The following is a 20145-nucleotide window of genomic DNA, read 5'->3' as shown; positions in this document are numbered from 1 at the left end:
TGGATACTGCTTTACTAAATACAGCAGCTTGGTTCAACTAATATGTCAATACCTCATTGTAAATGCTCATTGAGAAATTATGTTTTGTCCAATTTTGAGATGGATTTTTTAAAACACATGGGTTGAAGTGGTTTAAAAGGCTATTTTATATTTCAGCATCCAGCTAGTTTGCACACAAAAATTGTACAAATTACGCAAGCGACCTAAGTTTTCCTTCTGGAATACACCACCAGCAGACTTTACTAAATTATAAGGATACTATTTCAGAACAGTTTAATTCTTAGTATATTCACTTTTTTTTCAAGATATAGAAAATTCAAAGCAAACAATAATTTAGCCTTAACATTTCCATCGAAGCTAAAGAAATTGACAGTATAAATATACATTCTTATTAAAGACTATTGGCAAATCAATTTCCAATTTTTTGCACGATTACAACAGTAGTTACATATAATTTGTATCATCAGCTTTCATGTCATACTTGTTTCCTCAAAATTCAATTGCTTATACATCTTACAGTTGAGATATTTTCCAATAATTACATATTTTTGTTTTCAGGTGGAATTGCCTTACTTCGTAATTTACCAGAAACCTATTTTATACATTAATACATCAACTTTGATCATCTTCTCATTTTTAGAATACACTTTTAATTTTTATTTTTTACTTTTATATTATGTAATATACTGTTCATTAAGCTTCTACTTTCACAAACTCAAAATAATTTTTCAAGAGTTGAGCCCTTAATTACCTTTACTTCTTATATTACCATCAAAAATTATTTTCATAAGAGGAGAGCTATAACAAATTTGTAAGATGTCATCTTTTAAACTTTCAATTCTATAGCAAAACAAATCTAATTAATTGGCAGCCATCTACTGTTACATTCTAAATAAATTTGTTAAATTATTCATTAATGAATTTTATTATAAATTATTAAATACCTTATTTTCCTATCATGAACACTTTTCATTTATCATATTTTTATTAATTAATTTTACTTTCAATTTTGCTTTTCTTTTCAAGTGCATACATAGAGAATTCTCTTCCATTTGTAACATTTAAGGGAAAAGTAACAATACTTTTTAGAATATAATTTACAATTTTCTTTAACATGAAATAAAGTTTTGCCAAATTTTACTCATAATTTCAACTAAACCATTGCACTTGAAAAGAAATTGCACATAAACCAGAATATATAGCTATCTTAAAAGTCTTCCAAATAGGTTAGTGTAAAACATAAATGTAACATTAAGTGAGAATAACAAAAATCAAGCAGTGTTGTTGAGCTAGACTGTATTTTCCAACAAAGTAATGTAAAGTTGTAGGAAATTAGCATTAAAATACTTGCCTCCATGAAAAAGAAACATTTAGTCAATTATCCTGTTATTTTCCACTTTAACATCATATATTTACCCATTTAGACACATAGTTATAAAAATTTAGTATATTACATCTTATCCTGATAGGTTTATTTCTTTCTCAGTTTGTTTAGGTATCTAGAAATACATAGAAAATGCCAGAATGTTTAGTTTTTCCATTAAAACATATCATTTGAAAGTTTCATAGTTCTTAATGGTCATATCTATTTGATGCAGCGGAATCAATAAATAACACTTAAATGGGAAAAAAGCAACTCATCTTTATAGGCTTAAATTATCTGTTCATTATAATAATGTTACCATTTATCATAATAAAGCTTAAGTTATCATTCTGAAATGCCTGTTATATATGCTCTCTTCTATGACTAAAGTGTTTTCTTATGTTTTTCTTATTGACAGGATGATGAGGTAAGGGAAAGTCGATTCAGCTTTGCAGCCTATGGAATGGGACCGTGTCTGCAAGCAAAAGACGGTGTGACCCCCAAGGGCCCAAACCATCCTGTCCAGGTGATGCCGAAAAGCCCTGATGAAATGAGGAAGGTCTTTGTCGACAGGGCCAAGAAGATCGATACCATCTCCAGAGCCTGCTTCCCATTAGCCTTTTTGATTTTTAATATTTTCTACTGGGTTATCTATAAAATTCTTAGACATGAGGATGTTCATCAGCAGTAAGATTAAGTCTTTGGGGACATCAAGTACAGTCAATTCAAAAGTAAGTGTCTTTGCTGTAGGTGTGTGTGCGCGTGTGTGTGTATGTGTGTATGTGGTGTCAATGATGACCATTGTATTAAAATAGCATAGAATAAGGTATTATTATGATTTGCTGTGCAAAGTCCTGAGGCAGATTAAAACTCTTTTAATGGATACAACATATATATATATATATATATATATATATATATATATATATATGTATAAAGTGGACATTCTATTTCATATTAATTTTAGAGTATCTGCTCTTTCACAGTAAATCACATAAGTGGAAGTATTACTGCCAATGTGTTTGTATGTTATATAATATCACATAACAGTACATGTGAAAACTACTTTGGATTTCTTGATTTTTAATTCAATAACATTAAATCTTACAACAGTGAAATTTGCACAATAAACTTTATAAAAGGAAAAAGGAGAACTGTTGAAGATTAAAAAAGATCAATACCTTGAGGCTTTAAAATATTTTCTTATACTGTAGTTACAAAATAGAAAAATAATCAGTTAATTCAGTGGAAAACTCAAATCAATTAATAGAGAACTATATATACAAATACTATTGGACCAACTTATATAAGAATGAAACATATTCAAATTAGAAGATTAAAATAAAAAACTTGTATTTTATACTAAATTTAATGTTTTAAAATCCTCAATTTCCCTCTTTGGAAATTTAAAGTGAATGGCTTAAGAGAACATGTTATATAAAATATCTACTTTTCTTAACTTTATATATGTCTATGAATGGAAGTGGAAATACTGAAAACAACATTATTGTGTTTAAATAAGTGTTACAGCTATGTATTTTTAATTATTGCTAAACTGAAAAATTCAAACCAGCACCCTTGTTTTATTAGATTTTTAATAGCTGCTTAATTATCTGTACATAATTATGTTTAATGTTTTGATATAATTGAACAAAGTTCAGTAAGACTTTTATATTTTAACTGAGAATGAGACTTTAAAATTCAACAGGATTATAGTATTTACATTTTGATAATAATTTAACGGAAATAAAAATGGACTTATGAAAGATTTTTTAATAAGAACAGTTTTCCCATCAAAATTATATGAGTTCAAACTCTTAGCTCCAAATGTTAGGCGGGAAGATTTTAATTTTAAATTATATAAATAAGTCATTTCTATAAAGTGAGGATTGATTGTTTTTATATTTCTGAATCAGTGATTTCAATATATAAACCATTCACTAGATGTGAATAATTTTAAATACAATTTTTACTTAAACTATATCAGTAACCCCATGGAATTATTTCAACTAAAATGGGGCATGAACTCATTTGTGCAGAGTAATTAAGTGTAATTAAATATGTGATAGAGTTCTTGGTTAAATTGAACCAGACTCTGTTTCTTTTTTCAGTTTTGCTATTTTTTGCATTATTTTTTAATCATTAATGTTGTATTTTAAAAAGCCCTAGCATGCTTTTTAGATATGTGTAATTATTGGTCAGATTCACTAAGTGGAAACTCAATGTACCAAATTATTGCCAGAGAAAGGTTTAAACACTAAGGTAACGATTGACTCAGATTTAAGAGGGAAATATAAGCCAGTTCTCGAACCAGATGGTAATCTTTTCTGACCTTTATCCACCTCAAACTAAAAGCAAGAACTGCCATTTAAAACTCAAAATTTCTCAATGTTACTGAACTTTGGTCTATCTAACCATAGTTTTTAAAAATAACTTTTTAAAAAATAATGTATAGTGAGCATTTTTTGCTATTAAAAGATAAAATTTCCCTCCTTTATAAAAATTTAAAATACTGTTAGGAAAAACAATCATCATATTTGTCATTAAACGTAAATGCAACCACTGAAAGAAGTAATTACTAAGTACTTTACTTATCTTGAGGTCTGTGCACCCAAAAGTTAAACATATGCTTCTTCATTTGGTGTGTATGACCCAAAATCATGAAAATGTATTCTTGTACTAAAGGTAGATTAGAGTGAGATAATTGTTTGTGTTCTCGGAGGATAAACTGGTTGGTTTGAAGTAATGAAAAACTGCGCTGCCTTATTGTTTCTGAAATACTTGAATACATTTTTCTATAAGTCACATATCTTATTTCAAAAGTTCTTCATCATTACTGAAATTGAGTGAATTCTGCCAGAAGCAAACGGAAATAGAGCGAACTTACGAGTATGTACCCCAAAAAGTTCACAGACATCACTTGTTTTCATATTTGAGAATATTAAAAATATCTCTTTCTTAAACCTGAAATTTGGAATGTAAAAATACTAGCCATGAGACAACTTGTCAGCAGGGGCATTGGTATGGTAGAAATCTGTCTATTCCAAAAGTTTTATGCTTTACTCATGTATGTATTCTTATCATTGTCTTACTATGGTAAGAAAATACTCTGACAGCCTTCATTGGTACAGCAACAGTGACACGGCAAATATGGCTAAATCTCAAATGTTTTAAAGAATGTATCCCCTCTAATGAACACATATAGATGCTTTAAAACTGGAAAATTACATTGTAATTAGCATCTTGAAGTAGTATTTGCCTCAATAAGCCCTAATATTTCAAATTAAACCAACCAGGAAATTGTCAATGGTGAGAAAATAAAAATGTGTCCATATACACTAACTAGCTACACATAAGTTACAATTCTAATATGGATATTCTGAAATATTTTGAAATAGCCACATTAGAAAGTTTGTAATTTTTGTATAGTACATGAAGTTTATTTCACTTTCTAAAATAATTACCTATCTCAGCCATTGAATTCTAGGGTTCCATGGTATATGAATTTTTAGGAAACCTTGTATGTTAGCATATATGTACCACCCTTCTCTTTCTTTCCCAATCATTAGAATTGGCGTTCAACTATAGTGGGGACCTAGAACTTTTTTTTTTATAACTTAAAATAGATTCCAGAAAGAAATTGTAGAAGTGAGACAGAGTCTTTAAAATATCTTCAGCCTTTCTGGATGTTTCTCCATGACAATTACTCACCTGGAGGGCCCATCCAACTCCTAGTTGCTATATTTAAGGGGTCATTATGACTCCTTATTCTATAATCAATTTCTATTCTATGGACATATTCTAATATCTTTACCTTAATTTTGAATGATAAATGCTTTAAAATTTATATATCCCCAAAATGCATATGTTGGGTTTATGAATTCCCAGGATCTTATGAAAGGTAATGGAATTTTAGAAAAAATAATGTGATAAAAATGAGCCAACATGTTTCACAGAAGAGCACAAGTTGTTAACCACTTTAGCACTCCGTGCATTTAAGTAGTTATGGTTTTAAGAGAAAAATGGGGGTGTCTTCCATGCTATCTCCTTTTCTGAATGTCTTTCATCCCATTTAAAAAAACCACACTTTTCTATTCTTAACATGATATACCTCAACTTGCTAGTCACTTTGGAGAACTGAATATTATATTGGCAGCTAAATTTTCCTTTCATCTATAAAGTACACATTCCATGAAATGGACTCAAGGGAATGTGGGATTGGCCAATATTAAAAGTAGAAAGTACTCTCAATATTGAATATAGGAAATCGGCAATATTGAAATTCACAGGTGTCCCCTAACAATGACTCTAAGAAAGAAATTCTGAGAATGAAAATATCCCACAGTCTTTACACCAATCAATCACTAACCACCTTTGAGGTTGCATCTCCCATTCCAAAATAGATTTGACATACTTTGCAACATAGATAATAGCAAAAACTCTCAAACTTTATCAGCACATACCATCTGTATTTCTCATCTAGTTGATGGTGAACTAATAAGAAAAGCAAGCCATTCCAAGTACACAGCATGAACATATTCATAGCTCATCAGTGTTCATTAATGCTGACAAGGCAAAGACTATGAAATAATGGACTTGACTAAAACACATTAAGAGAATAAGTTAGGTTTCTACCCACAAGGCATTTTAGTTTTACCAGTCTATTCAAGGCAAATATAGTAAATGGAAATAGAACCTTTAAACTAATAATTATCTTAGTTTATTGAGGGGATTAGTCAGAAATTCTCTTAGTGACTCAGAGAATATTGTTTTCATCTTTATTTATAATTGCAAGCTTGTCTTTTGATTTAAACCCAGTTATGATAACTACATCTTTCTTGTTAATTTTTGGGTATTCAGTTTTTGAACTAGATAATTTTATTGCTTATGTTTGACTTCTGGACCAAGTGACATGCTATTATAGAGGTTTTGAAACTTTTAGCACAATCAGCTCTGACTATAAATTTAACTTGCACTGTCAGTTCCTGGCTTCGTGTGCATTTCAGAAAAGAATATAGTTGAGAAAAACCACCCAATTTTTTTTTCTGACAAATTTTCATATCTCTTAAAACTGTATCCAAAATTGTCTGATCTACTCAAGCAAAATTAAAGGACTTTCTGCTGTAGTTTTTCAAAGAATTTTGACAAGACTACTTTCTTTTACTGAACCTGTCTGAATAGTGGTCAGTGGAAAGGTATGGCCTTGAAGATTAGAATTCTATAAAAGACTGAAATGTTGAATAAAATGACAGTCAATGACAATAGTAAAATGTTGAATAAAATGACAAGTCTTCTTCTCCACAATTCCTTTATAATTCTTTCCTGCCTCCTCAATTTGGGGCCACAATGCCATTCATAGCCCTGCAGGAATAGTCGTGTCCATCTCAATGATCATAGCATAATAACCTTTAACTAGGCACACATTCTCTCTAGTTTCTATGACATATTTTAGACCTTGAAGTTGATCAACTTATCATTTTGACATTTTAAAGGGATGCTAAAAACGATAAGAATTACAGCTTGTAGCTATAAGACAATCTGGTGCTTTTTAATACAATATTTTAGAAAATACAGCACACACACACACACACACACACACACACACACACACACAGGTCCCTTCTTGATTGAGTGCAAATGAAATACCCATAATACCAGTTGCACTTTATTCCTTTCTAAGAGATGTCTTTCTTAGCAGATACATTGCTTTTTTTTTTCTTGTCCATGTACTAAAAAGAGGGGTAAACATAGCAATCCTAGTTTATTTTCATTGTTATATAAACTCTTCATGAATAAATAGGCAGCTGCACTAGGAATTGTATTAATTTAATAAACTTTAAAATTAAACTTTAATTCCAGCCCCCATTCCTCTTTAAAAACTTACTGATACTAAAAAGTGAATTTCCATAGGAAAACAGTTGTTAGTCTAAATACTTAAAAAGTAAAGGTATGCATATTCTTCCATAACATAGATACTTAGAGCCTATGCATAATATATAACTTCCTAGGATTTAAAAATAATTGGGGAGGGAAAATATTCTGGAGAAGCTTCTCCCAGAAATTAGGCCAAAAGATAGAGAAATCCTGAGCTAGTAGCTAGGATCTTCTTACTTGTTTTTCTCTTCTACACTTTCCATCTTAATCTGCCTTCATCGCTTTCCTTTTCCCTCTCTTACACACACACACACACACACACACACACACACACACACACACACATATTCACGCATACACACTTAAAATTACATGTTGTTAATGGGATAAATTCCTTCAAATTGAAAATGCAAAGGAAGTTAGCTTTTCTGGACAAAGCTCCATAATTCTGTGATATGCTTTGCAAGATAACTGGGAAATTGAGCAGTGCAGTCGCTTGATTTGGCCCTCTCTTAGTTACGAAACCATATTTTGCCTCAACAGCACATGAACAAAGCTATATGGACCAAATTTTTTTCCAACCATTCACAATAGAATACTAAAATACTTGGGCTGTCTTTGGAGAATGACAACATACTGTCAAACAGTTCTTCCAAAAGACAACTACTAATAACTAATAATATTGGATGATTTTGTAGTGTTGTAGGCAGTTTTCTCAGTATTTTTTATGGTTTACACATAAGCAAAATAAGAAGAGAATTTCAAAGGTGGTGGAGTATGACTTTTAAAAGAGTGGTTCTGAACATTGTCCATCAGAAGTCTTTATGCACTTTAAAAAATATATACATGCTAATGTTCAACAGGATTCAATCAACAATTAAACAAATATTTGTTGAGCACCTTCTATGTACCTGAAACTGCTCTAAGTGCTGAATTCAGTATCTTTGGAGTAAGACATGAACTTCTGATTATTGACAAAGTTCCACAAGTGAGATCAATTGACATGAACATACAAAAACCTATGGCCTGATAAGACTCGATTTAACTCTGAAAATTGTATCACTTTTTTCCTTCGAATTCACTGACCTGTCCCTTATTTATATCCTTAGAGTTAAAAGAAATTTTTGAGGTGTCTCAGTTCAATGACAGAATCTTCACGCTTACATTCCTGCTACAAAATTATCCACATTCTCCTAAAACTCTTAGAGCAACAGGTAGCTTATTACTTTGAGGGCAGCCTGTTCCATTGTGACATAGCTCTAAATTATTTTAAAAAATAAATAAAAAGTTTATCTTCATCAAGAAATGACTTTTACTTCATAAATTCCAAATTACTCCACTCCCTTAACACAGCACATCATGTATTTTTTTCATATCTGCTGCCTATGTTTGGTTCAATCAATATCCTTTTCACTAGCTTTATTTTTACTTAAGTCATTCATAAATGCACTTTAAGTATTAAACAATGAGGATATATTTTCAGGATTATAAGATAATGAAATATAAAAGTGTCTAAAGAAATAGTTATTGATAAAAATTTATATGTAAATTATTTACATTAACTTTAAATGTTTTCCTATAACTTAGCAATAATTTTAAATTATGTATTTGTGCATTTCAGGATATGAAGATATTATACAAACCCCTGCAAAGTAATGTGAATTAAAAATAAACAAAACATCAGCTAAACATAATTTATATTTATATAGTAAAACTATAATAAAAATATAATGATTTGAATTGTTTTAGGGTAGTTTTAGCAAAGGTGGCTTCAGTAACCACACTTTATCCAGCCTGGCTTGTTACTGTAAATGAATAGGTAAGGAGCTGTGGATTAAAGGCCAGGAAAGACTCTGGATGTAAGATTGTGTTTGAATTTTGTACTTTCATCTCTATGTATTATGTAATGGTCATTCCTTAAATTTGTATTTTAATACATGATTGATGATAATACTGGGGGGGGGGAAGAGTAAATAGCCTGCCATTCTTTGAACATTATATAATATGCTGTGGAAAACAAAAGGAAAAGAAAATGTGCCATATATTTTCAATGTACTACCATCTTAATATCATATATAGTGATTTATTATTAGTGACCCAAGATGTTTGAAAGACTACCAAAAAAAGTATTGCTATTTTATGGTGTTAATTATTTTTCTGTATATTTAAAACATGTCTTCCTGAGTCTGATGTCTATATATCTTCCTGTCCAGATGATGTCATATTTTTTTAGGAAATTATGCTGAAAATGTATTTAAATATTTATGCATGATTTTAACAACTTATTTCTCCTTGTATTATCTTTAGTCCAATTCTGCAGCTAACAAACTCTCTAATCAGAGTCATTAACTCATTCATGTACAGTGTGTGGTATTTATCGTGTAACTGGAGATAATTTGATCAAAAACAATAAAAATTAACACTTTTCAAGGATATGGTTACCTCTTCTGTCCCATTTTTATAAAGAGGAAATTTTATCAAAGGGTCATATTGTTTTCTTATAAAAGTCATATTACATTTTTGTTCTGATGGAAACTATTATATCTAGATTATAAACCAGTAATATATCATTCAGAGAACCTTTATATATGCATTTCATTATAGGAAAAGTACAAGAAGGAGTATGGTGAAGGGAACTTTTATACTCAGGACAGAATGAGAGAAGATGTGTAACTATCCTGAAAAATGACTTTGCATTATTGTATTTATAATTTTTGTTGATTTGAAAGCCTTTTCCTTAAAACCTATGTATTGAATAAACCACTTTTACTTAACTTGCCCGTAGAGACCATTTCAAAAAGGATTGCTAGGCTGCTTTTTGTTTTTTGTTGTTGTTTTTTGATCTGGTATTTCAGCTTGCTTTTTACCTCTACACAGTTAGGGTGGAGTTTAGTGATAGAATAATTGTAAAATTTAAGAAAAAAATGTATAAATTTAAGAAAATATTGCCATATGGTATGATAATTTGACTCATTTTTGGAGTAGCTATAATTTATATATATATGTCTTTTATATTTATTGGCTGCATAAGGCTCAGGAAAATTGATAGATTGAGAATTCCTTGCTAAATTGGCATTATGATTTTTTCTGACGAGCTGACCTTCACTAACTGCTTGAGTTGCACTTGAATGGTTCATATCATAATGTTAGCGGAAACTCTTGACTGAAATGCTGCTATAGAATTAGGCAAGTTCATATGTAAGTACAAGAGCTATAGGTATGTGTAGGTGATATGTGCTTAAATAAAAATATATACAAATAAGCATAATATAATTATAACTTATTGGTAAGCTATGATTTTAAAAAAATCAAATTGTACTTGCCTGGTTTAAAATATTTCCATTATTCTTATTACATTCATCATTTTCAATACTACTAAATTGGTTGCTTTTGTCTAGGCATTTTATCACAATTTACTTTTGCTGATAGCTGCTTTCTTCCTTAATAATCTGGTTTTCTATTTTTGTTTGTAATTTTGCACAATTACATTGTTAACCACCCATCTGTGGCAATCTTAATTGGAATGAGGCCTAGTTACTGAGCTATAATGTCCTATAAATATTTTGATATTTTGTTTTTCTGTTTCCTTATATTTGACCTCCAGGTGTTGTCTTATCAAGTTCACTCAATCACACTGTGAACTGGAAGCTGGGCTGTGAAAGAAGGCTCTCTCATAGTCCATTCTGTGATATAAGGAATGAGTCACCTAAAAACTTGTTCTCAAAATAATGAATATTAGGTAGAAATCAAATAACAATGTTTATTTGTGTAGCCTAACGGCTTTTGGTCTTCTAGACAGGTCTCCGTTTTTAAGCAACTCATAAAAAAAAATTATTCTTTCAATCTTTTGAGTTGATATCAAATTCTGCCTCATTCTAAGGAAAAATAAAAAAGGACTAGACTCTTCTCAATGGTCGGTTACAGAAATAATTGTATTTCTAGATTAATAGGGTCTTTTTGGAAATAACTACTGCCTCTCAAAAAAGTAATTTTGTACAGATTGACCTTGCTTGAAATACTTATTCTATGAAAGATCATTCTTGTGAGTGTAACCTTGTATTTCCTAAGTGACAAAATAAAAAAAAGGAATGAAATATAAACAAAGTGAACTTATTCAAATTTCCAAATTATTTAAAACTGTAGAAAATCCAAAAGCACAGATTTATCTTTTTCAAATGCCAAAAAGTTGCTAAAAGAAGGTTGATAATGGATTATTAAATCCCTTGAAAGAAATATAGTTGTAGTCTGTCACTTCGTATTTAATAAGTACCAGAATGGACACTAGAAGTCTACCTGGTTATAATATTATTTATTATCTCTGCGTGCTTTCTTTGTTCTCCTCCTCATCATCAACAAATCTTTTGAGTCCTTACTGATTAGGCCATGAAAACCTCAAGGAGTAGCAAACAGGAAAGCTTCCTCCGTGTTCAGGAGCAAAGCAAGGAAGGAAATAACATCTGCAAGAACCATATATCATGGAGAAGAGGCTTATTTTATGCACAATTTATGCTAGTATTATTTCTAGGTAATCAATAATCTCTAAACAATTCTCAGTCTTTCTAAAATTATGGAGTTTAAATTGATTTGTTGCACATAGTAAATTAAAATATTTTTCCAATTCAGGTTATTGATTTGTTTTTTTCCTGTTTTGAATTAAAACAATGAGAAATTAATGGACATAGTACTTTCTTCGTAATTTACTTTGAATCTAAAAAATCAGAACCCATTTGTCGATGCCAAATTGATTATCTTACAAATATCATTTTCATAGTCTGTGAAAATTAACTAAGGAAAATATTAGGACAAATGAAAAAAGATGTTATTTTGTATTATAAGAAATACATCTAGGAAAAATATGATCATATGACTTATTCACCTAACAGACAATATAATTTTGTTTCTAAAAGGAAAAATTAAAAAGTAGTATTAATGTAATAGAATTTAATATTGCTGACTGTTACATTGGTTTTATTTAGGCTAAACATGCACACTTTTTAATATGTTATATATTGCATTCTTATGCAACAAAATATGAGTTTATACGCCATTATTAGCATGTTTAAATTCTTAACTGATCAAAAGGTTTGATTCTTATGACTCAGAAATACAGTTGCAGAATATGAAAGCTAATAAGCAATTGTCCATTATCATATCATTATTCTGTCCTCTGAGTTATTTCCTGAGATGGCCCAACCCTTTGGTATCCTCAGTAAGCATTAAGACTGCTAACTCAGTACATACTGAAAGGGTTTCACTAAATGAGAAAATCACAGACAATAACATGCTTTGTGCAAGTCCCCAGAATTGTCTAAAGAACAATTACTCATACCCAGAATTGGAGGGTTGTTTTTTTTAATTACCTGTAAGTTAAAAATTTAGATTATATTCATAAGGTATGTAAAGCTATTATATTTTCAAAGATTACACATTCTTTTATCTTATAACTGTAAGCCACACTGGGCCTAAACCACAAGATGGCTCCCTCTCTTTGGTTTGGGAATTATAAATGTCATTTAGAATAAGGAGGCTAATTTCACAAATGACTGAGGGCAATATTTTGGCATAAAAAAGTATATGGAAGTGAAAAAAATTATACAAGTCAGTACAATTCTTTTCTTTAACAATTTTATTAAATGGAGTTTTGAAGGATAACCTACTCAAAACTTTTAAAGTGATGAAATGAAGCCTAAAGATATAAAGCAATTATGCTCAACACTAATGATCCTAAGAACTATTAAAGCCAGAGCTACACTCGCAATTGGTCCTTGTTCTTGATCTTCAAATCAAGAAGTAAAAGGGCCCTGGTTTGCTGGGATCAGACTGTACACAATGGAATACTACTCTGCCATAAGAAAAGATGAAATACTGCCATTTGCAACAGCATGGATGGATCTTGAAATTAGTATGCTAAGCAAAATGAGTCAGACAGAAAAAGTCAAGAACCATATGACTTCACTCATATGTGGGATATAAAACTGAAAGCAACAAAAGAACAAGACAAGCAAAGAAACGAAAACTCAGACACAGACAAAGTTTAGAGGATAAGGGGGAAGGAGGGTGGCAGAAGAGGGTAAAGGGGGTCAAATATATGGTGATGGAAAGAGAACTGACTCTGGGTGGTGACACACAATGTGATTTATAGATGATTCATTATAGAGTTGTATACTTGAAACCTATGTAATTGTACTTACCATGTTACCTTCTGACAACCTTCTGACTAATTAGTAGCTTTAATGTACTCGGGCTTCTGTTAAAAATAAAATCTCTTCAACTACCCAAAAAAAAAAAAAAAAAAAAAGAAGCTACAGATAAATATTAACATCTTCTGAAGTGACAATTTTACCATAAAGTTTGAGAAACTTATATCCTGAAAGAAATGTACAGTTAAAATGTGTATAAAATATGAAACAAACAGAAATTTTAGTGTTATAGAGGAAAATCTGCCACAGGTATCCATTTTGTTTCCCAAATCCATTACAATTTCATTAAGAGTTCTTGGTGGAAATACAGTCTCTCTTAAGCTAATTTAAGAAGTATAAATAAAGGGTTGACACTGCTGAGGATATGAATTTTGAAGTCAAGAAAATATGCGCAAGGGTCTCATCATCATTTATACCCTAAGCTCATATTCCACTTCCCTGTGCTTCATTTGTGTCAACTTACTGTACCACAATTGATTGTTGGATGCCAAAGGGTTGGAAATGCTAGATGTAGGGACAACTTTACATGAAAGGAGAGACAAAGAGAGTTCTTACATAGTCGCTCTCCATCATCCCAGCATATGAAAAACCGCCATCTTAAAATACTGACATAACGTTTAATTTCTTTGACTGAGTTAACTGGCCACTAATTCTGTAGAAGATATAACTCCAACATGTCAAATATTTAAGAGAAATAATCCATGGGAAATTAAATTATGTTGTCAAGATGACCAAGATTTGGTCATGTTATTTGCCTGTTTTAATGTATAATGTAAAAATCGTGTCTTAATTATATTATTTAAACCACAGAAACAAAATTTTGTTCATTTACATGTGTCCTTTTGCTATTTCTTTCTGGCTTTCAATATATGGCTAAATTTCATTCTTAATTTCAATTTCTATTTAATAATAAATTAGAACTATTTTAATTACACATTTAAAACTTTCATACCATGCATGAATCTAATTTTGAACAGCATTTAGATATAATTCATTTATTCATCTCTGCTCTATGTCATTCCAAAGAAAAATGAAATATATCATAAATCAACTGTTGTACATGGCAAAATTATAATTTAGGGAGAAAATTTATAAATATTTAATCTACACCTCCAACTTTAGAATAAGTGGAAAACATAGGCATTGTCATCCATGCTTGAAAGACCATGCTGAGTCTGCTAAAATTACAATATAAGAGAACCATGAATCGGAGAAAGTGAACATGAAATTATTTTAATCAAACTAATGTTTAAGAGTTAGTGTTTGTGCCTGTGTTCTTTATTATTCACCCTTATGTCTTTCTTCAAGTGTGTTTATTCTTCAGTAAATTTATGATGCTTTTATTATTTGTTTGATGTCAGCTTAAAAGTTGAAACTGTAAGTTCACTTTCAGTTTCTGTATATTTATTAATAATAAAATTTACTTAAGATGCTGTTGAAGTTTATAAACTCTGATAAGCTGACATTTTCAAAAGCTGAAAAACAAGCATATACATCAAACCATAGTCATGGTTGAAATAAATCCCAACAGTTTTCAATGAATAAAATAATTTTGTATGACTATTTCTGACAAGTTAGAAAGTTCCAAGAAAAATATTTTGTCTTCCTTTGCTCTTCTACATTCATACCTGCCCTATGATATCATCAGGTTTTAGAATTCAGAGGAGGTTAATGGGTTCAGGGTCCTGGCTGAATATTTACAACACTAAATTAGACATTGGTCCATTTAACAGCAATTTAAACCTTGGGGGTGGCCTAGCAGTTGTCCAGTTACCTCTGAGCCAGATTAATTTCCTCTAGTCATCTCTAGTGAAAAAAACAGGAGTGAGAAAAGAGTGTTCAAGTCTAAAAATAAGTACTCATAACACTAAGGTTACCAGTTCGATTGCCACATGGGCCGATGAGCTGCGCTCCCCACAACTAGATTGAAAACAAGGACTTGATTTGGAGCTGATGGGTCCTGGGAAAACATACTGTTTCCCAATTAAAAAAAATAAATAAATAAAAATAAAAATTAATTAATTAATTACCAAATGTTGGTTATTGTAGAAATTGAGGCATATGATAGACTTTCAGTAGGCTCATAGCTTAGCTTCATTAAAAATATTCTTTAGAAACTTAAATATAAATATTCTAACTGGGCATAAGCAGTATTCCAGTTTATGGCACATTAATTTGGTTTACATTTATGTTCCTCTATATTAGATGGAGTTAAATTACCTTTTCAAAATAGATAAATAATGCATTTTAGTGTACCACATACTTCTCACATTCATAATTTATGGCGCCATATCTTGAAGTTGGGAAGTGTAGAATGGAAGAGAATCTGTATCACAATGTAGTAGTAAGTTTTTATAGTAAACACTTAATGTGGTTATAAAGATGATTTAAAAATATGAAATGGTCTTTTATTTGTCCCAGAAAATGATATTATTATAAGACAAACTTTAACTCTGATCTCTGCTCTAGTAACCACAAAATTATCAACGTCCAAATTTGCAGTTATTCAGATTATTTATTATGATTTAGTCTAAATATTGTTACCATTACAATGGCTGAACTTCATTTTATGTTTGCATTTCTCCAAATTCCCTCCAACCCCTTCACTACAGATTTTTTAAATTGGTGCAATTCTTTCTAATCAATGGTATCCTCACTTGCTGCTTTCTTATTGAAAAGAAAAGTAGAAGATTTTTTTCCTCAGGCAATTCTACTTTGTGAGGCTATAATGTGTTTATAAATATGAAAGTGATAGAAGCTGCCAGTAACACTCTGCAAAATGGGCTCAGTGCACACACTAATCCTGGCACATGTAAAAAAGCAAGTAAGCGAGAGATTACTAACATTTGCAAAACGTTTCCTTGGTAACAAGTTCATATCTCAGGAAATAAATGTAAAAGCCACTTGCAGTATTTCAAACATTTTAATCCTTTTGCACTAGTGAATTCCAATGGCATATGTTCAACTTAGTTTTTGGCAAACATTGCTTCAGTGGGACTACTGGGTAAATATCAAAAACATCCGTGCTATACAATGCAATAAATAGATGGTGTATTATGGAAATGTACCCTTGAAACCTATATAATTTTACTAACCAGTGTTACCTTAATAAATTTAGTAAAAAATTTTAAAAAAGAAAATAAATTGCTAAAAGGGAAAAAATCTGTGGTATATTTTGGGATGTTGATGATTTACATCAAAATTCATTATGTTGAAACAAAAATGAAACAAGATAGATTATGTTCAAATTATGTTTACAAGTAATTTAGTGTGAAAATAATACCTTGTGTTTGGTGTCTACCACTGTTATAATTACCAGAGGCACAGTGAGGTCAACTGGATGTTGTATATGGATATCAAGTCTCTGCCTATTTTCAACCATTTTGCACAATAATAAAATATCCTAAAGAAGATGCAAACAAAAAAAGTATACCTAACCCAATAGAGATTTACCACGTAGCAAAGATGAGAATAACATGGAAAACTTTCTCAATGGTATTATATAACAAACCATGTACGTCACTGTAGTACCCGGAGGCTAGTTTTGTTGTCAATTCACCCCTGTGACTCAGAGCTTATGGCACATAAAAGATATGTTAATATGTACGTCCCTCTGAGAAGTACTGTGACTCACCATGTTGTTACTGTATATGATAATATGTGATTCTAAATGATGGTTCTGGGAAGATTTCAAGGAAGAACAATATTACCTTCTGATATAATCGGTGACAGAAGCAACCAGTAGCATTATCACTTTATCATCCCATTACATTTATAGTCCTTTAGCTATAGATACTTGTGATGATATATATTAAAGACTGAATAGAAACCCTGCCTTCAAGAAAAATAAAATTAATTAGTAGATGCAAGATGAGTATTAGTACTCACACGGACTACAAAAGGAATTCTACCAGTGTCTTAACAGGCAGGATAGAAAAGTAGTGAAAAACATGAACATGGAGCCAGACTACCTAAATTAAAAACTTGACTGTACTACTAGGAGAAGATAATATAGCAGCACCATCTATTTTAGGCAATTTAAAAAAATATTTCTTTGCCTTCATTTCTTGTTCTGTAAAATTTTGATACTTTTAGAATTGTCAATAAAAAAGGAAAAAGATACTTTAAAATAATACCCATGAAAATGAAATAGAAACAGCATTTTTATTAGACTCTCAGACTACAAGGAACAAAGGCACACTTGTATTTCATTCAGGTGATCAAGATGTATTATAAAGATAGAGAGTAAATTGAAAAAATAGTCTTGGCCACTGGAATATAAATTCCACAAAGATGAGAGCACACCTGTTCATTAACAAATCCTCCACTGAGAATATGCACTCGGCACATAAGCACTTGATAAGTATTTGTGGAATGAATATAGGGAAGCACTGGAAAGCCAGTATTCTTAGACATTGGGAAGTCATTCAAAATACATACCAAAACACGAGCGATAAATTACGACCTGGTCACATCTTCACAGCAGGCATACACATACTCAGTGGCATACAATTTTAAAGCTATGGGCCTCAGACATACTCTCTCTTTACTTCAACTGCTCTTGTGAATTACAACTGAGTCTTCCCTAGCTTTTTCTCCATGGGTAATGGTTACTCCAGACTTGTTATTTCTCTGCACTTTCTGCTCCAATTACCAACTACTAACTTCCTCAGTAGGTCTCCCTAGTCAAAGCCTCCAAACACAAGAATTTAATTGGTTTAGCCAGTCATATTCCAATACAGTCTACTTCTATTAGGTGGAGTTTTGCATCTAGGTTACCGCGTAATCTGTTAGCCAGTTTCTAAATTGGCCTAGCTCAGTTTAGGTAACCACTCCTGGTTTCATTAGAGATATTGGCCAGGTTTCACTAGGAGAGTCATCTAGTACAGACACAGGATAGCTAAACCATGCAATCTGTGTGTAAGAAAACTTCAAGAAAACTGTAAGAACAGCATTAATTTGGAGTCTTCCTAGAGAGGGACTATATATGCAGCAAAAACGATGTTCCTTTTTAACATCGTTTAGAAAGCATTTCATGGTCTGGAAATCCCACTACTCCAGTCCTCACCTGGGACCTATGAATGTTTTTGGATGGCATTGTCTGAGAATAACATGCAGTGCAAGATGAGAAAAGAAATAGAAGATAACTGCTATAGAAAGCTCCATGAAAATCAACGCATAAGTGTCCACTAGGTTTGAGAGTTACAAGGTTTCCTTTGGGAGATAAATTTGGATAGAATAAGTGAGGTTAAAGCCAGCTATAAATATGATATAAATATTAATGTATTGATTTATAACAACCACCTTAAAATCTTTGATTTTAAGAGGATTCAATGCCATTTTAATAAAAGAGTAAATTACATGCAATAAATATGGCAGTGATGTTGTTTTATGTCTTGGAGAGCACTCACTCTGAATGTAAATAATTCATTTAATTGCAAAAAAATATTAGTCCTCCTTCCATGCAGTATATAGACGATGTATTTAGAAATGTACACTTGAAACCTATATAGTTTTACTAACTAATATCACCCCCAATAAATTTAATAAATAAATAAAAATAAATTAAAAATTTAAAAATCATATAGGTTTCAAGAAGTTTTCTAATCTAGATCAGTATATGAGTGATAAACTCAGATGGGCTAATCCGGAGAACCAAGGCATGTTATTTTGAAGATATTCTTCATTATAATAAAAAGAGTTTCTTTAAAATTCAATAATTCTCATAAGAATTTAAATGGAATAGATCTCTGCATGAAAGAAAAGAAAAAGAATGTAGATTTTCCCCAGTAGAATAGCAAGTTTCATCAGTTTCCCTGACCCATGAAAAAGTTGACTTTAGCATGCTGTTTTCATGTAAACTTTTACTTATTTTTCTTGACTGTCTCCCCAAATTTACTGCGAATTCCTTGAGAACGTAAGGTTTTTGTTGTTGTTAAGGCATGCTCAAAGGGATGTAAGCCTCCAAAATTTCACTAAGAATGTTGACAACTGATTGAGAAATTAATTGTGATCTTGTTTGAAATTTAAAGTAGGAACATTTTGTACCAAGTTGAGAAAGTCTTAAGCAAGCAATAATTCTAGTGTGTACCTTAGAGGAACTTATGACACACTCTTGCTTTCAATATTTAAAATTAAATGCATATGTTCAGCACTATAACATTCCACATTACCTTTTTTGTTTTTGAGATAGGACAGTTTTTTTCATAAAAATCATGAGGTATAAGAGAGTTTCCTTTTAGGTAATATATACATATATTATTGTAACTTGCTTTGTTTTAAGAAAGATAGTGAGGGCTTATTTGTGATGGATAGAAAAATTAGAAACAGTGCTGACAGAGAAGCCACTTAAAATGTCAGTGCACAAATTAAAACAAATAATCAGCTATGCTGGATATAAGCCAAGGATTTTGGGATGCAGTTACTCCCTTTAGCACTTTCTCCCTTTTTCCACCTCAAGGACTATGCATACAACTTCTTGACTTCTTTGGGGTGCCCATTACAGGGTTTGAAAAATTCACCCATTCTTGTCCCACAATCCAGGAAGTGAGTCATCACTCAGGCAAACCTTATAGGCTGAAACCAGCATCTAAGGTGAACAGTAAATCAACATCTGGATACTCGTATTATCAGATTATGGGAACATGCTAAATATAGTAAACCCAGGCTTTTGTTCTGGGCTTTTTCCTAACTTCCAATATATTCTAT

The 20145-nt window shown here is 31.1% G+C and overlaps 1 protein-coding gene across 3 annotated transcripts in view; it reads left to right on the top strand.

Moving 5' to 3' along the window:
- The window catches only part of GLRA3 (glycine receptor alpha 3), a 152733-nt gene extending 140828 nt beyond the window's left edge, over window positions 1–11905 (top strand). For 2 of the 3 annotated variants that reach the window (XM_019733096.2, XM_019733097.2), the window contains one exon: window positions 1782–9670. In XM_019733096.2, coding sequence (XP_019588655.1) covers window positions 1782–2054 — 273 coding nt within the window. In that variant the 3' untranslated portion in view covers window positions 2055–9670. Of the gene's footprint in view, window positions 1–1781; window positions 9671–10841 lie in introns of those variants that run through there. The other variant, XM_074338338.1, reaches the window with a different exon arrangement.
- The last annotated feature ends 8240 nt before the right edge of the window (window positions 11906–20145 follow it).

The sequence above is a fragment of the Rhinolophus sinicus genome, linkage group LG07, assembly GCF_036562045.2.
Source record: "Rhinolophus sinicus isolate RSC01 linkage group LG07, ASM3656204v1, whole genome shotgun sequence".
NCBI classification, from domain to species: Eukaryota; Metazoa; Chordata; class Mammalia; order Chiroptera; family Rhinolophidae; genus Rhinolophus; species Rhinolophus sinicus.
This window is presented reverse-complemented; position numbering and strand designations above follow the sequence as displayed.